Source organism: Aotus nancymaae, unplaced genomic scaffold, assembly GCF_030222135.1.
Source record: "Aotus nancymaae isolate 86718 unplaced genomic scaffold, 86718_ANA_hifiasm-v0.15.2.pri h1tg000079l, whole genome shotgun sequence".
In the NCBI taxonomy this organism is placed as follows: Eukaryota; Metazoa; Chordata; class Mammalia; order Primates; family Aotidae; genus Aotus; species Aotus nancymaae.
Window position 1 is genome coordinate 26,825,882 of NW_026988494.1, and position 15,702 is coordinate 26,841,583.

Genomic DNA, 15,702 nt, shown 5'->3' on the forward strand with positions numbered 1-15,702 from the left:
CTCCTCCGTCCCTCCCTCCCTTCCAGAGGCCACCACTGTCCTGAGTGAGGTGTGTGTCATTACAGGCCATGCTGTCCTGTTACTTACTACATATGCATGCACAGATCATAAGGCACATTCTGTTATTTTTAATCTCTTTTTATTAGAGATAGGGTTTTGCAATGTTGCCCAGGCTGGACTCAAACTCCTGGGCTTAAGTGATCCTCCCACCTCAGCATCCTGAGTAGTTGGGACTGTAGACATGCACCACCACACCCAGCTAAGGTTTTTGTTTGTTTGTTGCGACAAAGTCTTGCTGTGTCACCCAGGCTGGAGTGCAGTGGTGAGATCTCAGCTCACTGCAACCTCCACATCCTGGGTTCAAGTGATTCTCCTGCCTCACCCTCCTGAGTAGCTGGGATTACAGGCGCCCACCACCACACGCCTGGCTAAGGTTTTTTTCGTTTTCATTTTATAGAGACAGCATCTTACTATATTGCCTAGGCTGGACTTGAACTCCTGGGCTCAAGTGGTCTTTCGACCTCTTCCTCCCAAGTAGCTGGGAATATAGGCATGTGCTACTGTGCCCCGCATAAGTCATATTCATGTATCATTTCCTTGTATGCAATTATTTCTCTAGGGTATCTAGAGCTGCGATTGCTGGGGCTTAGTGAGTGCACACTGATCTGGTCAAATTTCTCTCTGCAGTGCTCGCCCCAGCTGATGGTGTGTGTGACAGCTTTTGCTTCTCCTCTACCTCTACCACGCTTACTCCTGTTGGCTGACTTAATTTTTTGGCCAGTCTGATGCCTGTGAAATTGTGTCTTGTAATTGTTTGTATGTGCCTTATTACTAATGCAGTTGAGCATCTTTTCATGTGTTTATTGACCATTTTCACCTCTTTGTTGAATGATCTGTTCATATTCTTTGCTTTTTTTGTCCATTGTGTCGTTGTTTTTCTTATTGGTTGGGGTAGTTAATTCTTTATTCTAGTTACTAATCCTTTACCAGCTATGCACCATGCAGGTATCTTCTCCAAGCCTCTAGCTTCCTTACTTTGTTTGTGGTGTATTTCAATGTGTAGGTAAGTTTAATTTTGATGTCGTCAGCCATTTCACAATAATTTCTTTGTTGTTTATACTTTGAAGTCTTATTTAAAAAATTCTTCCCCTAACTTTCAAGTTTTATTCTAAAAATTCTTCCCCTACTCCCAGATCATGTATACACCATTCTATATTTTCTTTCTGAAATTCTTTAAGGTTTTGATTTTTTTTTACATCAAGCATACAAGCAATAAGCAGATAGTCCAAAATACAGATGTTATTGAAAGGTCAAGTGCAATGGCGCACACCTGTAATCCCAGCTACTCCGGAGGCTGAGGCAGGCAGATCACCTGAGGTCAGGATTCGAGACCAGCGTGACCAACATGGTGAAACTCCATCTCTACTAAAAATACAAAACTTAGCTGGGCGGGGTGATGCACACTTGTAATCCCAGCTACTCTGGAGGCTGAGGCAGGAGAATCGCTTGAGCCCATGAGGCAAAAGTTGCAGTGAGCTGAGGTCACACCACTGCACTCCAGCCTGGGTAACAGATTGAGATTCTGTCTCAAAAAAAAAAAAAAAATCCAGATGTTGTTGAAAGTCTCTCTGTACCTCTCCCCAGTTTCAGAATTTATTTTGTGATTGATGTGAGGTAGGGGTCCATCTTTCTTTTCTTTTTAATATGGATAATTGATTGGTTCAGCACCCTTATTGTATGTATGTATGTATGTATGTATGTATGTATGTATGTATGTATGTATGTATTTATTTGAGACAGAATCTTGCTCTGTTGCCTGGGCTGGAGTGCAGTGGTGTGATCTCAGCTCACTGCAACCTCCACCTCCCAGGTTAAAGTGATTCTTATGCCTCAGCCTCCCAAGTAGCTGGGATTACAGGCACATGCCACCACACCTGGCTAATTTTTGTATTTTTAGTAGCGACAGGGTTTCACTATATTGGCCAGGGTGGTCTCGGACTGCTGACCTCATGATCTGCCTACCTCGGCCTCCCACCTGCTGGGATTACAGGTGTGAGCTACCGCCCGGCCCGTATTTATTCTTTACTGATTATTTCTCTGTTCTTTCCCTACTAGTTTCGCATGTCTGTCTGTTGCCAAGTTTCCATACAGGTTGGAGTTTGTTTTGGGCCCCTTCATTGATTGCTCTGGTTATCTACTCTGGGCTAATATTGTACAGTCTAAACACTATACCTTGTTAAAAGCCTTGATATCTCATAGGGATAATGAAGTCTACCTTCTTTTTCTTTTTTCAAAATTACTTCTTTTCAGTTATTTGTTTTTCCATATGTGTTTTAGAATCAGCTTATCTACTCCAGGTTGAGTCTCCCTTATGTGAAAAGCTTGGGACAAGTGTTTTGAATTTTCTTTTTCTTTTTCACCTTTCCATAGATGTTGAATGTTTTGGATCTTGGAATATTTGCACTGTTACCAGTTAAGCACCCCTAATCCCAAACTGTAAAATCCAGAATGCTGCAATGAGCATGTCCTTTCAGTGCTATGTCATTGCTCAGAAGTTTAGGATTTTGGATTTTCAGATTTGTGATGTTCGATTTGAACCTTAAAAAATAGAATACGGCTGGGCTCAGTGGCTCACACCTGTAATCCCTGCACTTTGGGAGGCTGAGATGGGCAGATCATCTGAGGTCAGGCGCTGAAGACCAGCCTGGCCAGCCTGGTGAAACCCCATCTCTACTGAAAATACAAAAATTATCTGGGCGTGGTGGCATATGCCTATTATCCCAGCTACTTGGGAAGCTGAGGCAGGAGAATCTCTTGAACCCTGGAGGCGAAGCTTTCAGTGAGCCAAGATTGTGCCATTGCACTCCAGCCTGGGCAACAGAGCGAGACTCCATCTCAAAACACACACACACACCCCAGAATACATGATCTTGAGTACTTTCCTAGGCTCCATCTAGACCACCATGGTGCTGTTTGCACTAGACGCCGTGACATTATCCTTCCTGATAAGCTTTCAGAACAATTTCTTCTGTTTTTTTCAAAGACAGGGTCTTACTTTGTCCCCCATGCTGGAGTGCAGTGGCATGATCATGGCTCATTGCAACCTTGAACTTCTAGGCTTAAGCAATCTTCCCACCTCAGACTCCAGAGTAGCTAGTACTACAGACATGTGCCACCATCCCCGGCTCATTTTTTATTCTTTTGTAGAGACATGCTCTCCCTATGTTACTCAGGCTAGTCTTGAACTCCTGGGCTCAAGTGATCCTTCTGTCTCCGCCTCCCAAAGTGCTGGGATGACAAGCATAAGCCACCATGCCTGGCCAGCAACAGTCTCTAATTCCTGTATTCACAGGTCATTTTGCACAGATCACTTTCTTCTTAAAAATAATTGTGTTGAAATACGTATAACATAAATTTTTCCATTTTAGCCACTTTTGTGTCTATCTCGGTGGTACTCATTACATTCAGAATCTGTGCAAGCCTCACTACTCTAACAAGACTCTCTTCCCATTAACCAAGGTTCGTAACTCCCAATTCCTTTCTCCTCCCAGCTTCTGGTAATTACCATGAGACTACTCTATGAATTCGTGCCTCTTGTTATATGTGGAATCGTACAATAGGGTCCTTTTGTGTCTAACGTCTTTCACTTAGCCCGTCTTCAGGGTCCATCCATATTGTAGCATGCACTGGAACTTAATTTTCATGGCTGAATGAGATTCCATTGTGTGTCTATAGCTCCTTAACCACGTTTTGTTTCTTCCCGTGTTGGACATTTCAATTGTTTCTACCTTTTGGCTCCTGTGAATAACACCTCAGTGAACAGTGGTGTGCAAGTATTTGCCTGAGTCCTTTTTATTTCTTCCGGGTATTTTCGTAGGAGTGAAGTTGCTGGATCATATGGTAATTCTATGTTTAACTTCCTGAGGAACTGCCAAACTGTTTTCCACGGTGTCCACGTTGCTACATTCCCACCAATGTCCAAGGGTTCCCATTTTTCTACATCCTCTTCAACACTTGCTGTTTTCCTTTAAAAAAAAAATTATAGTCAGCCTGGTGTGGTGGCTCATGCCTGTAATCTCAGCATTGGGTGGGAGGAGTGGGCCAAGGTGGGAGGATTGCTTGAGCCCAGGAGTTCCAGGCCAGCCTGGGTAACATAGGGAGACCCCATAGTAATCAATCAATGGGTGTAGTGGTACATGCCTGTGGACTGAGCTACTGAAGAGGCTGAGGTGGGAGGGTGACTTGAGCCCAAGAAGTAGAGGCTACAGTGAGCCATGATTATACCACTGCATTGTAGCCCAGACAACAAAGTGAGATCCTGTCTCAAAAAAAAAGCCATCTTAGTAGGTGTGAAATGCTGCCTCATCATGGTTTTCATTTGCGTTTCTGTAATGATTGGCAGTGTGGAGCATCTTTTTCTGTGCTTGCTGGTCATTTGGATATCTTCTTTGAGAAATGTCTGTTCAAGCTCTTGGTCCTCTTTTCTTCCCGATTTTATTATTTTTTGAAGTAGTTTTTAAGTTAACAGCAAAACTGAGCAGAAAGTAGAGAATTTCCGTATACCTCTCACCTCCACACATGCATAGGCTCAGCCGCATTCAACATCCCTCGTCAGAGCTGTACGTCTGTTACAGTTGATGAACCAGATTGACACATCATTCGCATCCAGAGGGCATAGTTTACGTTAGAGTTCAGTCTTGGTGTTGGTATGCAGGTTTTGATGCGTGTATAATGCCGTGAATCCACATTATAGTAGCATATAGAATAATTTTACTGCCCTAACAATCCTCCGTGCTCATCCTATTCATTTCTTCCTTCCTGCTAATCCCTCCCTTTGCACATTTTAAAATGGGATTGTTTTTGTGTTGTTCAGTTGTAGGAGTTTTTAGTGTGTTCTGGACATGAAACCCTTACTGGATATATGATTTATACATATTTTCTCTCATTCTGTGGATTGTGTTTTCACTCTCTGGATGGTGTCCATTGGTGCATACAAGGTTTTTATTTTCACAAAGTTGAGTTGATATTTTCTTTTGTTACCTGTGCTTTTTAAGTGTTATATTTAAGAAACCACTGCCTAATCTAAGACCATTCAAATTTCCCCCTATGTTTTCTTCTGAGAGTTTTACAGTTCTGCCTCTTAAATTTAGGCTTTTGATTCACTATGAGTTTTTATATATGGTATAAGGCAAGGGTCCAACTTCATTCTTTGGCATGTGAATATCCAGTTTTTTCAGCACCATTTGTTGAAAACACTATCCTTTTCCTATTGAGTGGTCTTGGCACTCTTGCTGAACAATTGACTATAGACATGGGGGTTTATTTCTGGGTTCTAAATTTTATTCCATTGGTTGATATGTCTATTCTTTTTTTTTCTTTTGTGTGTGAGATGGAGTCTTGCTCTGTTGTCCAGGCTGGAGTGCAGTGGCGCAATCTCAGCTGACTGCAACCTCCACCTCCCAGGTTCAAGAGGTTCTTCTGCCCCAGCCTCCCAAGTAGCTGGGACTACAGGCACATGCCACCACGCCTGGCTAATTTTTTGTATTTTTAGTAGAGACAGGGTTTCACTCTGTTAGCCAGGATGGTCTTGATCTCCTGAGCTCGTGATCTGCCCACCTCAGCCTCCCAAAGTGCTGGGATTACTGGTGTGAGCCACCGTACCCAGCCAATATGTCTGTTCTTATGCCAGCACCACATTTCGTGCTGTTTTGATTATACTTTTTTGATTACTGTAGCTTTGTAATAAGTTTTGAAATCAAAGTGTGAGCCCTCCAACTTTTTCTTTTTCAAGATTATTTTTGGCTGTTTTGGGTTTCTTAATTCTTTATGTATTTTAGGATGGGATTTTTCATTTCTGCCAAGGATGCTCTTGAGATTTTGATAGGGATCACATTGGATCTATATAAGGCTTTGGATAGTATTGTCATCCCAACAATATTAAGTCTTCCAATCCATAAACATGGGTTGTCTTTCAATTTATTTGGGTCTTTTAAAATTTCTTTTGGCAATGTTTTATATTTTTTCATTGATTGCATTTTAAGTTAGTTGTTTGCTGATGCTCTGTAGGAAGAGAGTAGAAAGTCCCTAGAATATAAGAGGGTCTTTCTGAGATGCTGAGTCTTATAAAATTTAACTAAAAAGGGAGAAAGCAATATTTAATACCAGAATTCATTTCCCCAGTCATGGTTTTTGAGAATCCTTCAACCACGGTGGAAAAGAAACTTGTCTGGCTTTCAGATTCTTGGGAGATTTTGTTGATTTCATTATGTTTGGCAGGTCAGAGTGAGATAAATCTACCCTGTGCTGAATGGTTTTATTCTTTGTTTTTTTGTTTGTTTGTATTGTTATTGTTGTTGTTTTTAAAGCAGTGTCTTGCTTTGTTGTCGAGGCTGGAGTGCAGTAGCGTCATCATAGCTTACTGCAGCCTCAACCTCTTGGGCTCAAACAATTCTCCTGCCTCAGCCACCTGAGTAGCTAGGACTATATAGGCATGTGACATCACTTCTAGCCAACTTTTTATTTTATTTTTTAAAGATGGGGTCTTACTATGTTGCCCAGGCTGGGAGTCTGGCTTAAAAAAATGTTTCAGGAAGATGTTATTGTTGAATCCATGTTCAATATTGTAATATCTTCTCTAATACCATCTTCTCTCCTTATATCCACATTGCAGTCTATATCATGTGATAATATAAAACAAACACTTCGGATGTTTGACTTTCTGGAGCCCGATCTTCTTTCTCATATCCCAATTTTGTTGTAATTCTGCAAACCTTCAAACCTGAATTCAAACATTCTAACCCTCTTCCAAGAATGACTCTTGACGGTACCACATAATACACTGCCTAACAAGGCAAACAGAGAACTATTATTTTGTCAAACTTTTTGGGCTTGGAGAAATAAAATGATCACAGACCTTTGTCTCGGAGCCAAAGCAAGGTGAGAAGAGTAAGGCTGATGTATTTCCTGACCCTCATCATTTCCCTCGTGCTTATTGACTTTTATAAGGTTAGCATGAGGCCTCTGATATTAGCAGCACATATTGAATATTCTCTCAATATTCTGAGCACTTTAAAAATCTGACACCTGATTTAACCTTCATAATAAATTCACAAGGCCAGGCGTAGTGGCTCCTACCTGTAATCCCAGCACTTTGGGAGGCCAAGGTGGGAGGATCACTTGAGTCCAGGAATTCACGACCAGCCTATATGACAGAGTGAGGCCCTGTCTGTATTTAAAAAAACGAAGAAGAAAGAAAAAAAAATCTACAAGATGAATATTTTGCCTATTTTATAAGAAAGTCAGACTCAGAGAGATTGAATACTTTGCCATGGTCATTCATAGAGTAAGTGATAGAGCTACATTTAAGCCAGAGCTACCTGATTCTGAAACCCATGCTCTTGTGATTTTCCTAGTCTTGGCTTCCTTAATATACTTTGAGAATAAAAATCTTTTTTTTTTTTTTGAGACAAGGTCTCACTCCTGTTGCACAGGCAGTGGTATGATCATATCTCACTGCATCTTTGACCTCTCTGGGATTAGGCGATCCTCCCACCGCAGCCTCTGGAGAAGCCGGAACTACAGGTACGTGCCATCACACCTGGCTAGGTTTTTGTATTTTTACTAGAGGACAGGGTTTTGCTTTGTTTCCTAGGCTTGTCTCAAACTCTTGGGCTCAAGTGATCTGCCAGCCTCAGCCTCTGAAAGCGCTGGGATTGCAGGCATGAGTCACTGTACCTGGCCTAAATGGGTATTTAGCTACCAAGCACAGGCATCACATTTCTCAATCTACTATTTACAGAATGATTCAACCTGGTCATAATGGGGGCTTGAATAAGGACAGTAGTTGAGAGAGAGGAAGGGACTAATTGGAGACCTATCACTGGCCTAGAAACAATAGGAGTTAGTTGATGATGGAGTGTGTGAGAAAGAGCAGGTGGTATCAAGATGAGTCCAGATGCAGGATCATTGAGAACGCTTCTGCCTTTTTTTTTTTCTTTTTCACGCACAAGAACCCTTCTGCCTTTTACACAATACATCTATTCATTTCAGGGAAGCGCCTGCCATTAAAACTTCTTTTCTCCGTGGCATGCTAGACTGTGGTCATTTATAATTTATCATCTGTGAGTAATCAGAAGGTTGATGACACATAGCAGTTTGGATTTTGCTAAGGTGGAATGATTTTAAGTTATGTGTGGGCTAGGAGGCTAGGGCATGGCAGGGAAGCTCTTGGTACTGGGAGAGCCCAGGGGAAGGTGCAGCCCTTTGGCCTCACTGCAGTTCTGCTGCATAAGTGACTCCCATAAAGATCTGAAATGCCATTCACAGCTTTCAGTTATACCGTATTCCTTTTTATTGGATGTCTGTAGACCTCTACATGTCTGTGTATCTATCTTGGTCTGTCTGGCACCCTCTGTGTTCTGGGAACTGCTGATGCCTCTCCCCAGCTGTTCATTTCTGGCAGGAGTTACCATGTTCTTCTAGCTGGTCAGTCCGAGGTGGACACCCAACCCAAGCTGGCCAATAGAAGGCTCTTCTCCAGATTTTTTTTTTTTTTTTTTTTTGAGATGGAGTTTCACTCTTGTTGCCCAGGCTGGAGTGCAATGGTGCGATCTCGCCACTGCAACCTCTGCCTCCCAGGAGGTTCGAGCGATTTTCCTGCCACTGCAACCTCCGCCTCCTGGGTTCAAGCAATTCTCCTACCTCAGCCTCATGAGTAGCTAGGATTACAGGCATGCGCCACCACACCCAGCTAATTTTTTGTATTTTTAGTAGAGATGGGGATTTCACCATGTTGGCCAGGCTGGTCTCAAACACCCGACCTCAGGTGATCCTCCCGTCTTGGCCTCCCAAAATGCTGGGATTACAGGTTGAGACACTGCACCCGGCCTGTTCTCCAGATTTTTTAACTTACAACTAGAAAAGTCTTGAGGAACTCCTTGCCAGTGGCACCTCTTGACCTCTCAATGGCCATGTTTCCTGCCATGAGGAGAAGACCACAGCAGAGCCTCGCAGGGAGGAGCGTAAATGAGTAGCAGAGAGAATTCTGTTGTGTGGTCTCAGTTCCTGTTTTTATGGAAGCCAACTGCACATTGCCTTTTCCTAGATTTGATTGTTCACTCATTTTTTTATTTTTTTGAGACAGGATTTCTCTCCTGTCATCCAGACTGGCGTGCATTGGCATGATCTTGGCTCACTTGCAAACTCCGCCTCCCAGGAGGTTCAAGCAATTCTCCTGTCTCAGCCTCCCGAGTTGCTAGGACTACAGGCGTGTGCCACCACACCTGGCTAATTTTTTTATTTTTAGTAGATACAGGATTTCACCATGTTGCCCAGGCTGGTCTTGAACTCCTGACCTCAAGTGATCTGCCTGCCTCAGCCTCCCAAGGTGCTGGGATTACAAGCATGAGCCATTGCACCCAGCCTGTTCAACCATTCTTTGAATTCTATACTCCAGTTTATTTCCCTCTCTGTCATTTGAGTTTCTATAATTTATAATCAAAAGCATCCTGACTAATAAAGGGGGAAGTTTTGTGCTATAGGGCTGTTCCCAAGCTTGGGATTAGGAAAGATTTTAGAATAAATACCTTGCACATGTCAAGGTCTACTGTATTTTTTCAAGCATGAAGGGGCTTGATTTTGGATCAAATTTTACTGACTTTCTTTTATATAAAGCCTTGTGTTAAATGGAGGGAAACTATGCTGGCTTCAAATATGCCCAGACCTCCTCAAATGGTTTAAATATTTGCTTACTCCTTCTATAACCCCTAAAGAACTGAGAAATAAAAACTGGTGAAAACTCAAAAATTATTTGTTGTTTCTGAGATGAATGTCACCATCATTATGGTCTCTCTCTCTCTCTTTCATTTTGAGACAAGGTCTCACTCTGCTGCTGAGGCTGGAGTGCAGTGGCATGATCTTGGCTCACTGCAGCCTCTGCCTCCAGATTCAAGGGATTCTCCCACCTCAGCCTCCTGAGTAGCTAGGATTATAGGTGTCTGCCACCACCACACCAGTTAATTTTTTTTTGTATTTTTTGGTAGAGAGGGGGTTTTGCCATGTTGGCCAGGCTGCTCTTGAACTCCTGACCTCAGGTGATCCGCCCACCTTGGCCTCTCAAAGTGCTGGTATTACAGGTGTGAGCTATTGTGCCCAGCCTCATTATGGACTTCAGCAAGTGGAAGGAAGAAAGTGCTTTGAAGTGCTGGATAGGGAGTTTTAAACTCAGTGTGAGGAAGACTGGAGAAGAGCTATTGGTCTGGCCAGTGCACTGAGTAACGCAGTCATCTCTGCATCCACCGCCCTTTCTTACCCTGGCACCTTGGACAGCTCCACTCTCCCTGGCCCCACTAAGTGGGCCCCACTGACCGGAAGTCCAAAGACATTGTCAGTGTTATGAGAACATTTTTTATTGTAATATTTTACTTTTAATTATTTAGAACTGTAACATTCTTTATGCTGCCCATCTGAGCTTCCTTTTTTATCCTTCAAGGTTTCTGGACTGCAGGGTTTGGTTACAATCATGGTTTGGTTATTATTTCTAACTTATACATCTTTCACATTGTACACTCTATATTTTTGGTTTGTAAGAGTCATCTGTGCTCATTTAAAAAAAATTTGGAAAGCACATCAAAGCATAAAGACCAAGGGGAAAAACAAACCTACCCATCATTACACAACTTGAAGCCAGTATATTCGCCTTTGGGCATCTTTCTCTGTGGTATCTTTGGGGAGTGTTCCAAGCTTGGCTTGGCAGCTGGCCTTGCTTCTATCCTGGGCTCTTTGACCTCCTGGGCTTCACTCCTCCCTTAATAGAGGTTTACTTAATCGACCTTCCCCTCCACTTTCTGCCTTCCCATAGATAGAATTAAAGCCAGCTGCTTGAGGATTCTGGTAACTGGCGAGGACAGCTGATCCTGAGCCCCCTGGCAAGAGGGCAGGCTGAAAGGGTGGGCCCAGACTCTGGCTAAAGCAGAGGCATGGGGCAGGAAGCTCAGCAGCTGGGCAGGGGAATGCAGGGCTGCCCTCACAGAAGCCTCGCTCACATGTTCAGAGCCGGCCAAAGCTGAGGGCATATTCTTGACACTGGAAGGGGGATGGGGGTGGTCCCCCAGAAACCAACTTCCCGCTCATTATGTCAGGCCTCAGCAGGGGATCTTTTCATTATTCTCTTGTTTTGAGTAGGAACAGTCACGTGGTTCATGGAGCAGAAGTCTCCCTCCTGCTCAGCCCCATCCACCCTGTTTCCACCCTCCCTAACGCATTCCAGGTAATCAACTTTTCAATTTTGTATGTATTCATCTAGACTTCATTTGTGAATACTAAAGCACATACAAATATATTTTATTGTTTTTTCCTTCCTTGTAAACAAAAGAGAAGTATCTTATACACCTTTCCTATACCTTGCTGGGTTTTTTTTTCTACTTAATATATCTTGGAGACTTAAAAAATATCTGTACATTGAAAGCTTCCTCCTGCACTTTTTTTTTTTTTTTTTGAGACAGTATCTCACTCTATTGCCCAGGCTGGAGTGCAGTGGCATGATCTCGGCTCACTGCAACCTCTGTCTCCTGGGTTCAAGGGATTCTCCTGCCTCAGCCTCCTGAGTAGCTGGGATTACAGGTGCCCGCCATCACACCCAGCTAATTTTTGTACTTTTAGTAGAGATGGGGTTCACCGTGTTCGTCAGGCTTGTCTTGAACTTCCAACCTCAAGTGATCCATCCACCTCAGCCTCCCAAAGTGCCGGGATTACAGGCGTGAGCCACAGCACCTGGCCCTCCTCATGCACTTTTATACCTTCAAAATATTCCATTGTACATATGTAGCACAATGTGTTTCATCAGTCTCCTATTCAAGGGTATTTACCTTCTCTCCTATCTTTAGTTATTTTGAGCAATGCTGCAGTGAGTAACTTAGAGTATATGTTATGGCTGAAGGATAAATTCCCAGAAGTTAAATTACCGGGTCAAAGGAGATACTCATTGGTAATTTTGATCTCTGTGGCCCAATTCTCTCCACGGGGCGCTCTGCCAATTTGTACTTCTACCGGGAAAGTATGCGATGCAGTCCTTGTTTCTCTTGGGGGATTACTGCATACTTCTTATATGTTGCCTTTAACGGTTCTTCATTTTTTTTTCCATTTGGATGCTGTCCTCCCAGTTAGAGGGCAAGTTTATTGAGAGCAAGGGCCAAGCGTTTTACTGCTTTTGAAGTGTCTGCATTCATAAATAATATAATACTGCACCCTAGGAGTCTAAGAACTACTTCTGCCTTCAGTATCATTTGGGAGATTAAGCCAATTAAACTTGAATGACAAGAGGATTTTCACGCCTGGTTAGAGTTCAGCTGAACTGATTTCAGTTTCTCCCTCTGAAGTCAAGGTATTCCAAATCCTTGTTTCAGGTAGTTATAGGAGGAATCCTGAGGGTCCTTGACCGGGACCTACAGAAGTTTTGCTTGCTTCTATGTCAGATTCTATTCCGGATCCGAGTGTCAGTTTCCCAGATGCAACCCCAGGGTCGCCCCAACATCAGCAAGTCTAATTGCTGCCAGTGCCGTCACTTAATTTCCTCAATTTGTGCCAGCGCCTGCCCCAAACTCAGCAAGAGAACAAAGGCTGCTTTTAAGCCTTTTGTATCTGCCACATATGCAAACATGACATCATTGCAGTCTCGTTTGCCTATTTCCTGGTAGTGAACATGTCCTTGGGGTTTCTTTGTTGTTTCAGTTGCCACTGCACTAGAGTCTCCCCTATGTCTAATCTGCCTGGGGTCCTGGGGTCTTCAGACTCTTTGGCTTGAATATCCCCTGAAAGAATTTTGTAAAATTGCATGCCCCCTCACATGTCGACAATCTACATCCAACATTTTATTATGCTTTTAAATAGTTGTAAGAATATATTTTATAGAATATTGTTTTTTTTTTGGGTACCAAATTTCTTTATTTGAAGGAATGGTATAAAGAACTTAAGTGGATGTTTTGGTACAACTTATAGAAAAGGCAAAGGAAACCCCAGTATGCATGCACTGCCTTGGTGACCAGGGAAGTCACCCCGTGGCTATGGGGAAATCAGCCTAAGGCTTAGCTTTCATTATCACTGTCTCCCAGGGTGTGCTTGTCAAAGAGTTATTCTGCCAAGCCAGATTGGGGTGCTCCCATCTTGCGCAAGTTGGTCACGTGGTCACCCAATTCTTTGATGGATTTCACTTGCTCATTCAGGTAATGCGTCTCAATGAAGTCACACAAATGGGGGTCATTTTTGTCAGTGGCCAGTTTGTGCAGTTCCAGTAGTGACTGATTCACATTTTTTTCCGAATGTGACGCACACTCCGTCGCATTTAGCCCACTCTCCCAGTCATCATGGTCTGGTTTCTTGATATCCTGAAGGAAGATGCAGCCACCTCGTTGGTTCTGCAGCTTCATCAGTTTCTCGGCATGTTCCCTCTCCTTATGAGACTGGTGAAGAAAGTACTTAGCAAAGTTCTTCAAAGCCACATCAGCACGGTCAAAGTAGTAAGACATGGACAGGTAAACATAGGAGGCGTAGAGCTCCAGGTTGATCTGGCGGTTGATGGCGGCCTCTGAAGCTTGGTGGTAGTTCTGGCGCACCTGCGAAGGTGATGCGGTCGTCATGGCGGCGGCTAAGAAGAGGCGGCGGCTGCTGTGGCTGCGCGGCGCTGGAGAGGCGGCGGGGGCCTTGGGGCGGTCCGAGGGCACGGTGTGGAGGTGAAGGAGGGCTGGCTGTGGGCGGCCGGCCGGGGTCGCGGACGAGCGCCGGGTTCCGTCCAAGCACTGTTGAAGCGGGAAACCGCGGCGACTCTCGACGAAGAACGTCTCTAGAATATTGTTAATGTTGACCCTCAACTTTAAAAAATAAAGTTGGGCCGGGTATAGCAGCTCATGCCTGTAATAGTGCTTTGGGAGGCCAGGGCAGGAGGATCGGTTGAGGCCAGGAGTTCAAGACCAGGCTGGATAACATAGCAAGACTTTGTTGCTGCAAAACATTTAAAAAATTAGCCCAGTGTAGTGGCGTGCACTTGTAGTCCCAGCTACTTAGAAGGCTGAGGTGGGAGGACTGCTTGAGCTAGTGACGTTGAGGCTGCAGTGAGCTGAGATTGCACCACTGCACTCCAGTCTGGGCGACAGAGAAGTGAGACCCTGTTTTCAAAAAAAAATTGTTGGGTGGACATGTACACGTGTATATATATGATTAAGTTCTTATATAAACATATAGATATACTCTCTCTTTATATATACACACCCCCAATTTTATATATATATATGTGTTTACATATATATGTATACACACACATACTCCCAATTTTTTATTGTGTCAAAATATACATAACACCATTTATCATCTTAATCACTCTTAAGTGTATAGTTCAGTGGTATTAAATGCATTCATAATGTGCAACCATCACCACTATCCTTCTCTAGAACTCTTTCAACTTGTCAAACTGAAACTCTGTGCCCACTAAATACTAACTCTCCATTCCATGCTGCTGGCAATCCCCACTCCACTCTGCCTCCAAGTCTCACTACTCTGTGTGCCTCACACAGGCACGTACAATATTACGTACTTATCACATACTAAAGAAATAGCCCTCTATTCCGATTTTTTGCTTTTTTTCTATTGCTATTTCAATGGGGAATGTTTTCCTCTCTTTTGTTTGTTTATATTATTTACATACAATAAAGTCTACCAATTTAAAATGTATAACTGGATGAATTTTGGTAATTGGTATAGAATTGTATAATTACATCACAATCAACATATTCATGTTGAGGCTTTATTATATTTATAATATGAGCTTTATTATATATATACACATATATACATACAGTATGTGTATATGATATAAAGCCTTAGCCTAAATAGAAATGCATATATGCATATGCATAGATGTGTATATGTATATATAATAAAAAATATCTAAATACACATACCTAAATATAAAGCCTTAACATAAATATATGTGTGTTGGGGTATATATAAACACACATGTTTATAGTACACATATGTATTGATATTAAGGCTGTATGTTATATAAATTATACATGTAGGCTGGGCAAAGTGGCTCATACCTGTAATTCCAGCACTTTGGGAGGCCGAGGTGGGTGGATCACTTGAGGTCTGGAGTTCTAGACCAGCCTGGCCAACATGATGAAACCCTGCTTCTACTAAAAAAATGAAAAAAAAGTGTCTACTAAAAAAAATGGAAAAAAAAAAAATAGGCGGGGGTGGTGGCAGGCACTTGTACTCCCAGCTACTTGGGAGGCTGAAGCAGGAGACTTGCTTGAGCCCAGGAGGTGGAGGCTGCAGTGAGCTGAGGTTGCGCCACTGCACTCCACCCTGGGCAACAGAGTGAGACTCCATCTCAAAAAAAGAAAGAAATGAATAAAAACAAAATAAATAAATTATAAATCTATACATGACATATTGTTTTACATATTACATAAACAATATTAAATATGTAAAGTATAAATATATATAATACCATATAAAATATATGTTTATAAAAACTATAGAGGGTAAATGATAGGTCCTTAACATGAATATGTGCATAGATATATCCATGGGTGTAACATATACGTAAACAGAGATCTGTTAGATTATTACTTTTTTGATGATTACAAAGGAATCTCATAGTGTTTGACTCCTGCCATCCTCCATTAAAATAATACCTGGACAAGCTCTCCT

The 15,702-nt window shown here is 42.7% G+C and overlaps 1 protein-coding gene across 1 annotated transcript; it reads right to left on the reverse strand.

The window, feature by feature from the left end:
* Positions 1–12,961: 12,961 nt before the first annotated feature.
* LOC105705290 (ferritin heavy chain-like) lies at positions 12,962–13,644 on the reverse strand. Its single transcript, XM_064368644.1, has one exon. The coding sequence runs from the start codon at positions 13,629–13,631 to the stop codon at positions 13,125–13,127; it is 507 nt and encodes a 168-aa protein (XP_064224714.1). The 5' UTR covers positions 13,632–13,644; the 3' UTR covers positions 12,962–13,124.
* Positions 13,645–15,702: the final 2,058 nt, after the last annotated feature.